At 40.3% G+C, this 15,802-nt stretch overlaps 1 protein-coding gene and 1 long non-coding RNA gene across 2 annotated transcripts in view; one reads left to right on the forward strand and one right to left on the reverse strand.

Moving 5' to 3' along the window:
• Positions 1 to 2,054: 2,054 nt before the first annotated feature.
• The window catches only part of LOC115208478 (EGF-containing fibulin-like extracellular matrix protein 1), a 32,981-nt gene continuing 19,233 nt past the window's right edge, over positions 2,055 to 15,802 (forward strand). The window contains exons 1-4 of the mRNA XM_029776561.1: positions 2,055 to 2,277; positions 4,609 to 4,699; positions 13,383 to 13,428; positions 13,840 to 14,115. Of these exons, the coding sequence (XP_029632421.1) occupies positions 4,619 to 4,699; positions 13,383 to 13,428; positions 13,840 to 14,115 (403 nt within the window). The 5' untranslated portion in view covers positions 2,055 to 2,277; positions 4,609 to 4,618. The remainder of the gene's footprint in view (positions 2,278 to 4,608; positions 4,700 to 13,382; positions 13,429 to 13,839; positions 14,116 to 15,802) is intronic.
• Positions 10,755 to 12,697, reverse strand: LOC115208479 (uncharacterized). The gene is made up of 3 exons (XR_003881182.1): positions 12,387 to 12,697; positions 11,867 to 12,019; positions 10,755 to 11,390 (listed from the first exon to the last, which is right to left on the reverse strand). It is a non-coding gene; the product is annotated as an uncharacterized LOC115208479 (long non-coding RNA).

The following is a 15,802-nucleotide window of genomic DNA, read 5'->3' on the forward strand; positions in this document are numbered from 1 at the left end:
TGGCCTCCACGTGCCTGTATGACCTCCCTACAACGCCTGGGCATGCTCCTGATGAGGTGGCGGATGGTCTCCTGAGGGATCTCCTCCCAGACCTGGACTAAAACATCCGCCAACTCCTGGACAGTCTGTGGTGCAACGTGGCGTTGGTGGATGGAGCGAGACATGATGTCCCAGATGTGCTCAATTGGATTCAGGTCTGGGGAACGGGCGGGCCAGTCCATAGCATCAATGCCTTCCTCTTGCAGGAACTGTTGACACACTCCAGCCACATGAGGTCTAGCATTGTCTTGCATTAGGAGGAACCCAGGGCCAACCGCACCAGCATATGGTCTCACAAGGGTTCTGAGGATCTCATCTTGGTACCTAATGGCAGTCAGGCTACCTCTGGTGAGCACATGGAGGGCTGTGCGGCCCCCCAAAGAAATGCCACCCCACACCATGACTGACCCACCGCCAAACCGGTCATGCTGGAGGATGTTGCAGGCAGCAGAACGTTCTCCACGGCGTCTCCAGACTCTGTCACGTCTGTCACGTGCTCAGTGTGAACCTGCTATCATCTGTGAAGAGCACAGGGCGCCAGTGGCAAATTTTCCAATCTTGGTGTTCTCTGGCAAATGCCAAACGTCCTGCACGGTGCTGGGCTGTAAGCACAACCCCCACCTGTGGACGTCGGGCCCTCATACCACCCTCATGGAGTCTGTTTCTGACCGTTTGAGCAGACACATGCACATTTGTGGCCTGCTGGAGGTCATTTTGCAGGGCTCTGGCAGTGCTCCTCCTGCTCCTCCTTGCACAAAGAGGTGCAACATACACTTACTCAAAATAATCTCCCACAAAACCTAGTGGAAAACCAACAACTTAAATATAATCCCCAATTAGAGACAACGATGACCAGCTGCCTCTAATTGGAGATCCCCCCCCCCCAAAAAAATAGAAATACAGCAACTAAAACCCCACATAGAAATACAGAAACTAGACAAAACCCCAACATAGAAAAAAGAAACTAGAACCTACATAGAAATAAATAAACTAGAAAAAAAACCTGTCACACCCTGACCTACTCTACCATAGAAAATAAAAGCTTTCTATGGTCAGAACGTGACAGTATGCAATTGAGATTTTCACTATGTTGTCAATGTAAGGATGAAAATTGGATGTTCATCATTGACAGTTGTGTAAATCACTTAAGTAAAAATTCTTTGAAGTACTACTTGAGTCATTTTGGGGATTTCTGTACTTTACTATTTATATTTGTGACTACTTTTACTTCACTACATTCCGAAAGAAAATAATGTACTTTTTACTCCTTACATTTTCCATGACACCCAAAAGTACTCGTTACATTTTCAATGCTTAGCAGGACAGAAAATTGTCCAATTCACACACTTATCAACAGAACCTCCCTGGTCATTCCTACTGCCTCTGATCTGGCGGACTTACTAAACACAAATGCATAATTTGTAAATTATGTCTGACTGTTAGAGTGTGCCCCTGGCTATCTGTAAATAAAAAATACAATTGTGTAATCTGGTTTGCTTAATATAAGGAATTTGAAATTATTCTTACTTTTACTCTTGATACCTAAGTATATTTAAAACCAAATATTTTTTTACTTTTACTCAAGTAATCATTTACTGGGTGACTTTCACTTTTACTTGAGTCATTTTCTATTATTTTACTCAAGTATGACAATTGGGTACTTTTTCCACCACTGATCATTGACCTGTGTCTATAAAATCCTGTCTGTCACCTGAACTAATTGAGATGGTGGCATGTCAAGTGGCATGTCAAGAATAAAGTTACCATTTATAGAGCTCCTGTATGCTGCCTCTGTCTGGTCTTAGACTTCATATAGTTGACGCTACATTCTCTGAACCCTCCAAACTGCGCTTGCATTAACAATGACATTGTAACAAAAACATTCTGGGACTCACTGGCAGTGCCAAGTTGTCCTATTACATATACCTGCCTCAATATTTTCTCAATATTTTCTCCGGTAGAGGGGGCGCAATGCTTTTGATTAGATACAGTAGAAATTACTATGCAATGTTAAAGAGACAAAAAGCTTTGACGCGGATGTAGTGTGTAACCTGTAAAGATAGCACCACCTCCCTATCATTTTGTTACCCTGTGATACCCTGGTAATTTGTACATACATTTACTGATTTCGGGGGAGAAGTTGCTTCTTCAGATTCAACATCACTTCTGACGGGACCCTCCGGAGGAAAATAATCAATTGAGTATTGATACACACCCAACTAAAAAGTAATTTTACAGGTAAATTGCAACCCTATCGAATGCAAATGAAACCGTACCTTGCATAGCCTAACATTACATTTTGCACAACTCCAAAATAGATTGCATGCTTTTAGAATACTAACCTACTTTTGATCTGTTGACTTGAAAGCGCATTGTTCAAGAGACGTTAAATAATTTATTATAAATCCAACAGATTATTTTTTATATATATGTATATTATAATCGGAAATTGGTTTTGTTTATAATCGCTGCATCAGACATTCGTACAATGTCGGTATTGACAGGTTTCTATTCAAGGCCAATTTATTTATTTATTTGACAGGGACAATGCACATTAATTAACATTTCCCTAAATATGCCAGATTTAGACAGTTTGGTAGTTTTCATCTGTGGTCCATGGGCAGATAGGCTAGATACTAGATAGCAACTGTGGTTTATCTTGTAACTCAAACTTTATTACGTGGGGCGATTAGTGTTACAATATGTTATGTTGATAACGCTAAATACGACACCAATAAGATATAATGATTTTTAAGACATTAAAGTAATTACATTATGAACAAGAGCTAAACGCGGAATGGGGATGAACTTTCAGAGAAAACACATGAAACTGATAGGGTGATTCAGAAGATAGCTGGAGGGGGATTTGAACCTTTGCCAATAAAAAAGTGAATGCTGCAACCTGGTCTCAGAGCCTTTTGTATCATTCTGTACGTAAATTCGAGATACTCTTACATTTCATATGGTATGTATTAATTTGTGGATGTCCAGGGTTAGGGGAATGATTAGCTAACATGCTAAGTAGTTGCCAGTTAGATTAAAAAGTAGTAAGTAATTAGCAAAAATGCAAAAGTTGTCTATGATGAGATTCAAACATACAACCTTTTGGGTTGCTAGATGTTCGCATTGTTATACACCAAACCAACCACCCTCCCGCCTTCCGATTTTCCCTTAAGTAACCTTCTGTCTTATGTAACCATACCAAACAGAACATAGCAGGTAGCCTAGTGGTTAGAGCGTTGGGCCAGAAACCGAATGGTTGCTGGATTGACTCCCCTAGCTGACAAGGTAAAAATATATAGTTCTACCCCTGAGCACCCACTGTTCCCTGGGTGCCGAAGACGTGGATGTTGATTTTGGCAGCCCCCTGCACCTCTCTGATTCAGAGGGGTTGGATTAAATGCAGAAGGCATTCATTCAGTTGTACAACTGACTAGCTATCCCCCTTTCCCATATCATACCAAATTGAGTGTCCCGGATTTACTTTTACTATGTTATGTCTAGTCTGTGAGACAAGGCTCTGCTCCCAAAGGAGATGTTTGTACTTGCCTAACAATTCCTCTCCTGATGGAATTATTTTTCTTAACGACATACACCAACTGATGGTGCAATAAAGACGCTAAACAATTAGTTTTCACTCCACACACACACACACACACACACACACACACACACACACACACACACACACACACACACACACACACACACACACACACACACACACACACACACACACACACACACACACACACACACAGGTAGCCAATTATCCTGTAGTCAAGTTCACTGTTGTAATTATGGAGGAGAATGGCAGAGTCATAGTTGTATGATTTACTAGTGTCTGCATCCCAGCTGACCCACTATTTGGGACAATCTTAATAGATACCTACTTTTTCAGACACTGGATACACAATATCCATATGCCAGCATCAGCTCCTTGAGCATTAGGTATTGTGGTATTACTGTAAGTTTGCCACGGGTCATGCCCTGGAATTTGAACATGATTTTCCAAGCATTTCCTGTTTGCAATGAAGGAACATTGTGCAGAGAGGATATTGCTCTAACCAGCTTAGGAAAATAGTTGAGTAGAAAAGCTAATAAAGGAAATAATAGAATGTGCTGAATTCTTCATTAAGTACGTTTTTTTGCTATACAGGTCATAATGCCAATTTTCAAATAGTAATGCCAATTATAATGAATGCAGCATATCATGTTATAATGAGCATATAATCATATTTTATATAATTTCATGATAATGTATAAAACGGACAGAGCTATGAATTTGGTTTGTGAGAATGATGTCCATGCTGACACAGATCTCAATTTAGTGCCTTCCTCAGCATGTGTTAGAAAACTGGAGTGAGTACTGGCCATGGGAATGTCACAGGAAGGTTGTGGACTACCATTTGGGAAACATAAAGAAAACTGAACCAAATTAGATGTATTCTGCAACCATTTTGCCAATGTATGCAAACATTTTTGGAACATTTTGACACTGAACATGCTCACAAGGACACTTACTCAAAAAACAAATTTTCTCACTCAATCTTTTTCTCAATGTCGCAGGGACGTCAAAATGCTACGGATTTACTTGTGCTTGAGTGTTGTTGTCAACGTGGCCGTCTCGCAGGAGGCTGAGGAACCCATCTCATACACGGCAAGTACCCCTCTCACAACCTCCACATACAAACACTGCAGTGCCTGCTGCCAAAAAAAGGGTGGGTTTCCCGGAGCCTAGTTCCAGTATCAGACTAAAATACACATTCAATGGCGATTCTCCATTGGAGACTATAGGCTTAGTCTGGGAAACTGGCACTAAAAGACGAAGCCCCTTACCGGAAAAAAATGGCTTCTGTCAAACAGTTGTGGCAACTCTTTGGTAAATTTTCCCCAAATTTGCACCAAGCTCATATTTTCACATGCAAATTACTTTTGTGGCAAGCTGTGCCGTCAAACTTGTGAACTTCTGGCAAACAATTCTGGAAAGCTTGTAGCGAACATTATTGTTTCCTGCAAAATATGAATATACTAATTAGTTCAGATTTTTGGTTACTTTGTGTATTAACGACATTTAATGCAGTGTTGGGGAGTAGTGAACTACATGTACACTGACGAAAAATATGAACGCAACGTGCAACAATTTCAACGATTTTACTGAGTTACAGTTCATATAAGAAAATCTGTAATTTTAAATAAATTAATTAGGCCCTAAACTATGGATTTCACATGACTGGGACTACAGATATGATTATGTTGGGTCACAGACACCTTACAAAAAAGGTAGGGGCGTGGATCAAAAAAACAGTCAGTATTCGGTGTGACCACCATTTGCCTCAGGCAGCGCGACAAATCTCCTTCGCATAGAGTTGATCAGGTTGATTGTGGCCTGTAGAATGTTGTCCCACTCCACTTCAATGGCTGTGCGAAGTTGCTGGATATTTGCAGGAACTGGAACTCACGGTCATACACATCGATCCAGTGCAACTCCCACATTGATCATTCTAATATTTATATATTTCTTAATTCCATTCTTTTACTTTTAGATCTGTGTATTTGTTGTGAATTATTAGATACTACTGCACTGTTGGAGCTAGGAACACAAGCATTTCACTACACCCACAATAACATCTGCTAAATATGTGTATGTGACCAATACATTTGATTTGATTTGATTTGAGAACATCTCAAACATGTTCAATGGGTGACATGTCTGGTGAGTGTGCAGGCCATGGAAGAACTGGGACATTTTCATCTTCCAAGAATTGTGTACAGATCCTTGCGACATGGAGCCGTGCAATATCATGCTGAAACATGAGGTGATGGCAGCGGATGAATGGCACGACAATGGGCCAAAGGATCTCGTCACAGTATCTCTGTGCATTCAAATTGCCATCGATAAAATGCAACTGTGTTTGTTATCCGTAGCTTATTCCTGCCCATACCTTAACCCCACTGCCACCATGGGGAATTCTGTTCAGCAAACCGCTCGCTCATATGACGCCATATACGCTGTCTGCCATCTGCCTGGTACACTTGAAACCGTGATTCTTCTGTGAAGAGCACACTTCTCCAGCATGCCAGTGGCCAACGAGGGTTGAGCATTTGCCCACTGAAGTTGGTTACAACGCCGAACTGCAGTCAGGTCCAGACCCTGCAGAAATTCTTTGGTTGTACAAACCGACACTTCCATCAGCTGTCTGGGTAGCTGGTCTTAGACGATCCCGCAGGTGAAGAAGCCGGATGTGGAAGTCCTGGGCTAGCGTGGTCACACGTGGTCTGCGATTGTGAGGCCGATTGGATGTACTGACAAATTCTCTAAAACGGCTTATGGTAGAGAAATTAACATTACGTTTTTTGGCAACAGCTCTGGTGGACATTCCTGCAGTCAGCATGCCAATTGCACACTCCTTCAAAACTTGAGACATCTGTGGCATTGTGTTCTGTGTCAAAACTGCACATTTTAGTGGCCTTTTTTGTCCCCCGCACAAGGTGCACCTGTGTAATGATCATGCTTAATCAGCTTCTTGATATGCCACACCTGTCAGGTGTTGCGAAGGAGAAATGCTCACAATTTGAGAGAAATACATTTTTCTGTGCATGGAACATTTCTGGGATCTTTTATTTCAGCTCATGAAATATGGGACCAACACTTTACATGTTGTGTTTATATTTTTGTTCAGTATAGTTCAACTAGTAATTTAACTACATTTTCCAGTAGCTTGGTGGTAGTTGAGCTAAATTCAAATCTAGGTAGTGCTCTAAGTAGTTCATTAATTACTTTTTTTCCCCAGGTAGTAGTGCAGCTAACTACTGGAACTGCACAATACTTTTTTTGAAAATATTTTATAAATTATGGGTGAAGTAGGCAATCATTTACTTTCTTTTTTGGCATCAAACCTGCCTCATTCTCAATTGAAACATAGGGTTAAACACAAAAACTATGATGCATAGTAAACATGGCGCCCCAAGAATGCATATGCCAGGTCAAAATGATCCGATAATGTAATATCTGTGTTTTATTTATATGGGTCTAAAATATTTCTAAAATAAATTATTTTGAGTGATGATTTGGACCTTTCTATAATTATTTTATTGTTTGAAATGTTTTTAGTCGCTCTTCAACAGTTTGATACACATTTCAATGATAACAAATTATGAAAATTCATAACAGCTATTGAAAATATTAGAATATTTTTCTTACAATCAATCTTACAATCAAAGTTTCACATTCAACCTTTTAGTGTGAAGAACAAAATAAAACCACCTTAAGCATGTTTTATAATATTTCTAAACATTTATTTGAAAATCCGAAGTTCATCATCAATATAAATGACAACACTAACAATTGTGAATTTAGAAAACATGAACACTAAAAGGAACAATGTCTCCGTGTGTTTGATGCTTACTTATGCTGTCTTACAAACAACAAGCATGTGACTGTGCTCTTTGCAGACGGGTGTGTTGCACTGAGAACACCAGCAGCTGACTTTCCTATCCTTTGCGCTTGGGAAGAGCTGGCACCTGTTCCTCTTCTGGCCCTGGCTGCTCTGAGTGGTGGTGGCTCTCTTTCATCACCCCACAGCTTTCTGTTGCCTCAGTTCATCTGTGGAGATGGGAGAACCTTCCAGAAGGACAACCATCTCTGCAGCACACCAACAATCAAGCCTTTATGGTAGAGTGGCCAGACGGAAGCCACTCCTCAGTAAAAGGCACATGACAGCCCGCTTGGAGTTAGCCAAAAGCCACCTAAAGGACTCTCAGACCATGAGAAACAATAGTCTCTGGTCTGATGAAACCAAGATTGAACTCTTTGGATGGAATGCCAAGCGTCACGTCTGGAGGAAAGCTGCTCATCCGCTGTGATGCAGTGTTCACTCCAGTAAGACCCCTTTTTACTCAGTCTATTTGACTGGTTTTCACTCTCCTCAGAGGAGGAGTACTCCCCAACTGTAGAATCATCTAGGAACGCTGGACTACCAGGTGCATCCACAACTCCAGCTTTAGCCACAGGCACATAGTCTGTGCCATCTGAATTGGATACCTCAGATTCTGAGTCAGCAATGGCTTCCTCATCCAGCATTTGTAAAACCATTTTGGTTGTATATTTGGCAGCATTCTTATGAGCCTCCTTATGAAACTCCTTTTACTCAATGAGTTAAAAAGAATAAATGAAAACGGTGATTAATGAACATTATAAACAAGATATATAATAAATATTTTATTAATTACTTTGATTTTATTGTTGTAGCAAAAACAAAGTGCAATGCAGTGGATTCCATAAGAAATACATAAGGGTCATATTTGACCCACATATGAAAACTTGGGGTAGTGAAGCAAAAGCTATTTTACTTAAAAAATAAGAAATTAAAAAACAAAACTAGGATGTTAGAACATTAAAGACACATTATTTAAGGAATTCCTGGAATATTAGGTAATTACATTTTGGGGGAGGGGGGTCAATACAGGAAAAAAAAAAACATTAGGCCGGGTCATTTTGACCCGGCATATGCATCCTAGGGTTAATTGACTAAATTTGTAGTCTATGCAATTTGTAGTCTATGACATTTCAGATTTACATGATGATCATTTTTCACGAGGTAGTTTGAATGTAGTGAACTACTTTTTCAAAGTAACTTTAGGTAGCCTTTTACACTCGCACCTGTACGCAGGTTGAAAGTGGCAGATTTGGACACTGATAAGAGTGTAAATTAGAACACAGTGGCTGTACAGTAACATGCTATACATGACGTCAGATCTCAGGGTCTCCGCTTCACAGCTCTCTATGGGTTTGACTGACAGCCGTTCTGAACTTGAGCGCCACTCGCTAATGATGCGTGGGCTGACTCTTAACCCGCAGACCCCACAGTTATATTGCGGGGCAGGCAGGTTTAGGGTCATGAAATATTGTGTGGATGAAGGGTGGGTGGGTGGCGGGTTGAATAAAGAGAAAACAATGGCCTACTGTAGTCTACTGTTCAGATGGATTACATTGAAACTGAAATCTGACTGTAGGTCTATAACCTTAATATGAATTCCTGCAGAATTAAGCATTTCTTCCATTAAAATGATACACTAAATGTAGGCAAAATTTTGACTCAGGAACAGGAGTGGAGAAATATGATTTATTTCTTTCAGCATCTTGAGAGAATGTGAATCCGCAGTTAGATACCATCTGTAGAGGTGCTATCTTAATCAGCATCATAAAAGCTGATAGTATTTCAACCACATAAAATATGCATCCAAGCCGAACTGAAATCTTAGCAGAAACATGTTGGGGTCGTTTTCACAGCTTTCTATTTCCTTTCCTTACAACCGGTCTTTACATTTTAGTATTTCTTTTATAGCATTTTCTCACCGGTCCCTTAACGTCTTTGCTCCATGAAAGAAGCGGAGATGACAGAGAACTTTACCAATGTCAACTAGATTGAAGCATTCATTCTATCGGTTTATGACATTCTTCTGGCGAGCAAGGGTTTATTTAGTCACATATAATGACAGAAGAGAAGCTGCATGCATCTATAGACAAATTGATAAAAAAATTGCCTACGAAAATGTCGGAAATTATAAGCAGAAACATATCTAAATCAGGAGAAAAAGAAAGCATGGACCCCTGTCAAAAATCTTTCTGCCGTCTCTGACTGTAGCCTACAATTTTTTTTTTTTGTATATTATGGGTTAGGGTCGGTTGTGGGCCTCCAGATTTTCACTTTATCACTTATAGTCAGGCGGGTGGGGATGGGTTATTAGCAATTGCGAGCGTGTGCGGGTGAATGAACAGCTGCCCCGCTCACCCCCAACATGCGCGACAAGAAGTTGCCCTCATCCCTCCGCTTATTTGGCAGCTTTAGCTACATTTTGGTTGTCTGAGTGAGGGAAATGCTGTAAATTAAGAGGACTCTATGTATTTTGAAAGATGAGACATTGAGATGATAATAAATCAACCAGGTAACCCGTGATACAAGTATTCAAAGTCCTTCACATGGATGGCTGACTAGTGTCCCAGGTGACCTGGTTGAGGATGTTGGGTGATGACATGGAAACCGGGCACTAGGGGCAACAGTGAGCGCTGTTACCTTCAAGTAGGTTTCAGTTTTGCTAGGGCGGGGTTTCCCAAACTTGGTCCTCGGGACTCCAAGGGATGCATGTTTTGGTTTTTATCCTATCATTACACAGTTGATTCAAATAATGAACTAATGATCAAGCTTTGATCATTTTAATCAGCTATGTAGTGTTAGGGCAAAAAACAAAACGTGCACCCTTTGGGTTCCCGGGGACCGAGTTTGGGAAATGCTGTGCCAGGGTGTTGTGGACAGGGATGGCAAATGGGCGTAAGCATCTGCCTCTGATTCCAAAGGTTGCAAGTTCAAATCCAACGTTACAACGTTTTTTTTAGATTTTTGTTAGACGCCTATCCCAAACCTTAACTCTTTCCTTGGGGCGGCAGGTAGCCTAGTGGTTAGTGCGTTGGACTAGTGACCGAAAGGTTTCAAAATCGAATCCCCGAGCTGACAAGGTACAAATCTGTCGTTCTGCCCCTGAACAAGGTAGTTAACCCACTGTTCCTAGGCTGTCATTGAAAATAAGAATTTGTTCTTAACTGACTTGCCTAGTTAAGTAAAGGTAAAATAAAAAAAAACATTCAGAGTTAATGCCTAAACTTAACCTTAAACACTTTGAAATTTGACATTTGCAACAACTTTGAAATTTGACATTTGAGAAACATGGATGAACGTCTAATTCTGAGATATAGTTAAGTAAACAATATTTTTCTTAAGGGTAGTTTAACTTATTCCAGTGTGAAGTAATTGGTAGCTTGGTAAACTATATTTTCAGAGTAGCTTCCTCAACACTAATTAAATGCCTTATCTGCATAAACCAAATCACATATAACTTTAAATGAACTTGCTTCAAGAAGCTAAACTAAACATACTTAATGTACTAAATATACTAAACTACATGTATTAAATGTCTTAATAACAGATAAAAATCTATCCTGAAAAATCCTAATCTTGAAATGATTATCCGCATGCTAATGAAAAAAGAGCAATGACTGAATATTCCCCAAATAAATTGTTTAATCTTTTTATGTAGCTACAATATTTACATGAGAGAAATGTGAACTCTATGGGTTATGGGGATTGTAACCTTAGTTCATGAACATTTAGAAGTTAAACATCCTAAGTGATTAGTGATGAGAAATTAGCTTTCAACCAATGGAAGTGAAAAAAAAATAATATGCAAAAAAAATAAAAAATAAAACCCACTTCACAACTATTGCCTTTTTGAGTGAACTTTGGAGATGGCGGCCCTGTGGAAGTCCTTCGTCCAAAGCTTAATGACTGCATGCACTGAAACAATCAGAAAACACAAAACAACATTAAGATACTGAAAACAATTATTGAAAACATGTTCTATTTCAGCATCTTAGATTCAGTGGCTAATGGGCAGGTTTGGCTTTGAAAGCCAAAACTTTGTAACATCTGGAGTCAGCTATTTGTAACAGCTGGGGTCAGCTATCAGCTATACTAACAAAACAATGTAGCTAGCATAACCTGGAACTCAGGCCTATTAAATCTAAATTTAAATGTGTGGTCAACTGTTCATAGAGAGATTTCTCCAGCCAAGCGGCAACACATTTGATTCAAACTAATCAATCTGTGTTTTTGCTTGGTAACTGTCTGCTTCTTGAAAGAACGAGAGAAGGAACAACACACGATCAAGATGAGCTAGCAGTTTAAAGAGCAATGAAATATCTATTTTTTGCAAAGAATAAATGTATAGCATGCTAGATTTATGAGAATAATACATGTATGCATTTGCTTACCTTATCAAGCTTGAAGAAGATTACGTTACACTCATTTATCACAAACAAAAAGTGTTATGAGTGAATGCACCACAAACATCTTTCCAGGGTGTTGATGCATTCTCTTCCCAATGCAGCCTCTTCCAACACGACGGGTAGGGGAAGGGTATCCATCTGCAAAAGTGAAGTTTGCTCTGATGTCAAGTCAGCTCATATTTCATGTTGCTACTTTAACTTAGCTTTTATGCTAGCTAACATGGTACTGAACAGTGACGCTAGGATATTGACATTTGTTATTACAAGACAGCAAGTCTTTACCTAAACATATAACGTTAAGTGTTTAGGTAAATCATTAGTTAGCTAGCTAGCTATCGCATTAATTGTGCAAAAATATGATAGCACTGAGCCAGCCAGTGGCGCTGACAGGTTGCAACAAAATGTGTTTCACTCTATCCCATAAAACATGACACTGCTAAACAGGCATCAATTAGCTAACACGATTTTTAAGTTTATTAGAATGTTTAATAAGTTAGACACTCACTGTACAACTTCGGTAGGTAGATCACTTCCAATAGATTTTTCTTCTCCCACTGACTGGTCATCAATGCTTACTGGTCTTGGAACTACTTCTGGCAAACTGTTTGCCACTAGTGGCATTACATATTGTTGTTGCCTAAGGTTTGCTGCAGATTCACCACTAGTGGCAAACACTTCTGGCAACATTTATTTGCAGCAAATTTGCCACAAACTTATTTTTGTAAGGGGCAGCACAAGCAAAAGCCAATATTGAAGGACAATATAAGCTTTTTAAAGTGGGATTTAATTCAAGTCAAGGATGGGGTCAATTAAATGTTTTAATTCAGGAAGTGAATTGAAATTGAATTCAAAAATGGAAAAATCATCATTGTAAACATTTGGACAATTTGTATTTCATGAAGTAAAATGTTAATTTTGAGTTGACCCCAACCCTGATTCATGTACCAAGTGAACGTTCATGAAAATGAACAGAGGGTTTGGAATAGACATTGATGGGATAGGATAGCATTGGCATCTCTCCAGTGGAGGATGTCTCCTTCTCGACAAATGACTGTAGTCGAAGTTGTTGTTGTTGGAGCTGATGAATTATGGAGGTAATAACATGAGTGGACTCATGGAGACTGGAGACAACACATGCCTGTGCACACACAGTGGCAAGTCCCATGACTCAGACGAGAGCGAGCGAGGCGAGCAGACATTCCTCCCTGGATGGCAACAGACTAAGCACATTGTTTTGGGTGAATTAAGGAGACACAGGTGTTCTCCAGTCTGACTCCTTAATTGCTGTCTGTCTGATTTCCTAATATACAGGCTCAAAGTGGCATAACAAAGGAGGGTAAGACTACATCATTAATGAGATGTAGACTGTAAAGCTTCAGAGATATGTGATACGTATTTTGTAGATCAATTAATCAATCGATTAATCAATCAATCCCTCAATCAATCAACAAACCAATCAATTGAGTACCAGATACTTATCCTCTCTTATTTCTGTTCACAGTGTACAGATGGCTATACATTTGACATGGAACGACAAGAATGCAAAGGTAAGAGGTGCTTATTAACACTTTGTCAAATGTCCTTGTACGTTTCTGGCTTAATGAATAGATTGATTAGTAGAGGAATTGAATAGCACTGTGGAAGAGATACGATCAGTTCTAGCAGACACTGATACAGTATGTGTATACCAAGCATACTGACGGTGGAGGTGGTGGTTTTCCTGGTATACCCATGCTGACTTGGTGGTGTTACACTGACCAGACCTGTGTTGAAATACTATTTGTTTTTTTCCAACCTGGAGTGAAGGGGGTTGGGATTTGCACTTTTGGGGCTATTCCACTGGTTTCATTGCGCCAGGCAAGCTCAATCAAGCACAGCTTAAGTAGTTGAAAGAAAACAAACCGTAGCTTACTATATGAACCCAGGTCTGTCTCTGACCGCGGTCCTCCCTTTTTCAGACATCAACGAGTGTACCACGGTGCCCGACGCCTGCAAGGGCGGCATGAGGTGCATCAATCATTTCGGAGGCTACTTCTGCCTGCCCCAGAATGCCCAGATCATCGTTAGTAATGGTGACGACGAGCCCACCGTGGCCCCTCTGGTGGAGGAACAGCCTCCTCTGGCACCCGCCCCTGCTTTGCCTGTCCAACGGGTCATCCAGAGCCCTTTCCAAAGCCAGGGCACCATGCAGTGTGCCGCAGGGTTCGTGGTGGACGAGCTCAACTACTGCCGTGGTAAGAGTAAGCCCATGCAACTTAACTGGGGCGTGTTTATTAGGATTAGGGCACACTATAGTAAAATGTTGAAAATGAGTGTTTCTAATAGGACAAGTACCCTGATTCGTTATGGAAGTGTCCAGCATCATTTTAATCCTACATACAAAGATCCCATCAGTCCCTGACTATGCAGATAGGATATAGGAATGGATCTGCCAAACAGTTATAAGCGGACTGTAGTGCAGTGCAGTTATACAAACTCAGTACTAAGGCTACAGTACAAACTCAGCATTGCAGGGGCCCTAGTTTAAATGAGCAATACCAGCAGACAGATTTCCTTCTGGAATACTACCGATGCTAGTTTATGAACAGATATTGAGGAAAAAGATAGTAATCTCAGATTGTCATTCAGTCACATTCAGGATTCATTCCAATTGGAATTCATTCAAAATGATTGCAGTCCCTTTTCAAGTTTAGAGCACTTTGTATGAAAACAGTTCTAGTGAAAATGCAATTAATTGAACCGTTTGAACAGTTTATGCGCTATCTGCAGGTTATGAAGATGCATTGTATTTGATCTGTAAAGTGGGGAACCACTTAACTTCCATTTACCCCTTTGCTCTCTTTCTTTGGATGATGGATTTGCAGCCGTCATTAAAGAATGTCATAATTTGTGTGTGTGTGTGTGTGTACGTGCGTGTGTACGTGCGTGTGGGTGCGTCCTCCAATCTCCTGTTGGCAAACTGCGCAAGATTTTAGTCAAGTTGCAACATGCCAAATCCTGGCAGTAGAGGGAAACAATTGCTGTTACATAAACCATTCAATCAGCATGGGGCTACAGCCAAGCTGAGCTCAGGGAAGGAAGGAGATGGTCGCCAACAACACATTCCTGAAACATATTTTTTTCTCATTTAATCATAATGTTTCTTTCATCAGAGGGACTGTCCTTAAGTTGGAGTGATTCACAAACTAAAGGCAGACAGATTAGTGGTATTATGATATGTACTGTACAGTATTATACAGTGTCAGGTACAAGATAAAAATGATGCTACATCCCCTAAAAGAATGGCATTAGTAATTTGCATTGATACTTTTCCAGTTTGTCATCACAATCAAAACGTACACTGTAACCGAGGAAGATTATTGCAGTGTCTTGTTCTTACAACTGGTAAACATTTGCCATATGCTGCCTGCGATTCTGGTAACTAATGCTAATAAGACCGTGGCACTTGACCATGAAAACAAGTTCACAGGCCTGGATTCAACTCCAGCCTTAATTCTTCAATGTTTACAGATCTGGAAAGGTTTAAGCAGTGTAGTGGTATAGCTTCATCAAATTGCTTGCACCTTCCAGATCGGCGAACATTGAAGGGTTAGGGCCAAGAGGAATTGGGTCCAGAGGCCGTGCTATTATTATGTTGCACTGCTGAACAAAGCAGAGCTTTGTTCATTAGGTCATACAGTAGCAAAACGTTTTGCAATGGAAAACAAAAACAACTGTTTCTTATTGGATAAGTTCAGATAGTTCTTCTCTGTTTCCGAAAGTTGCTTTCCACTACATGCCTACTGAACACAGCCTAGGGATTCCTTTTCCGGGAAATGTTAGAGTAAATAAACACTTTTGAATTGATCTCAGCGTATAATCTGTGGTAGTGTCACAGGCGTCGTAGTGAACAGACCAAGGTGCAGCGTGTTGAGTGCTCAT

This window comes from Salmo trutta, chromosome 14 (assembly GCF_901001165.1).
Source record: "Salmo trutta chromosome 14, fSalTru1.1, whole genome shotgun sequence".
Classification (NCBI taxonomy): Eukaryota; Metazoa; Chordata; class Actinopteri; order Salmoniformes; family Salmonidae; genus Salmo; species Salmo trutta.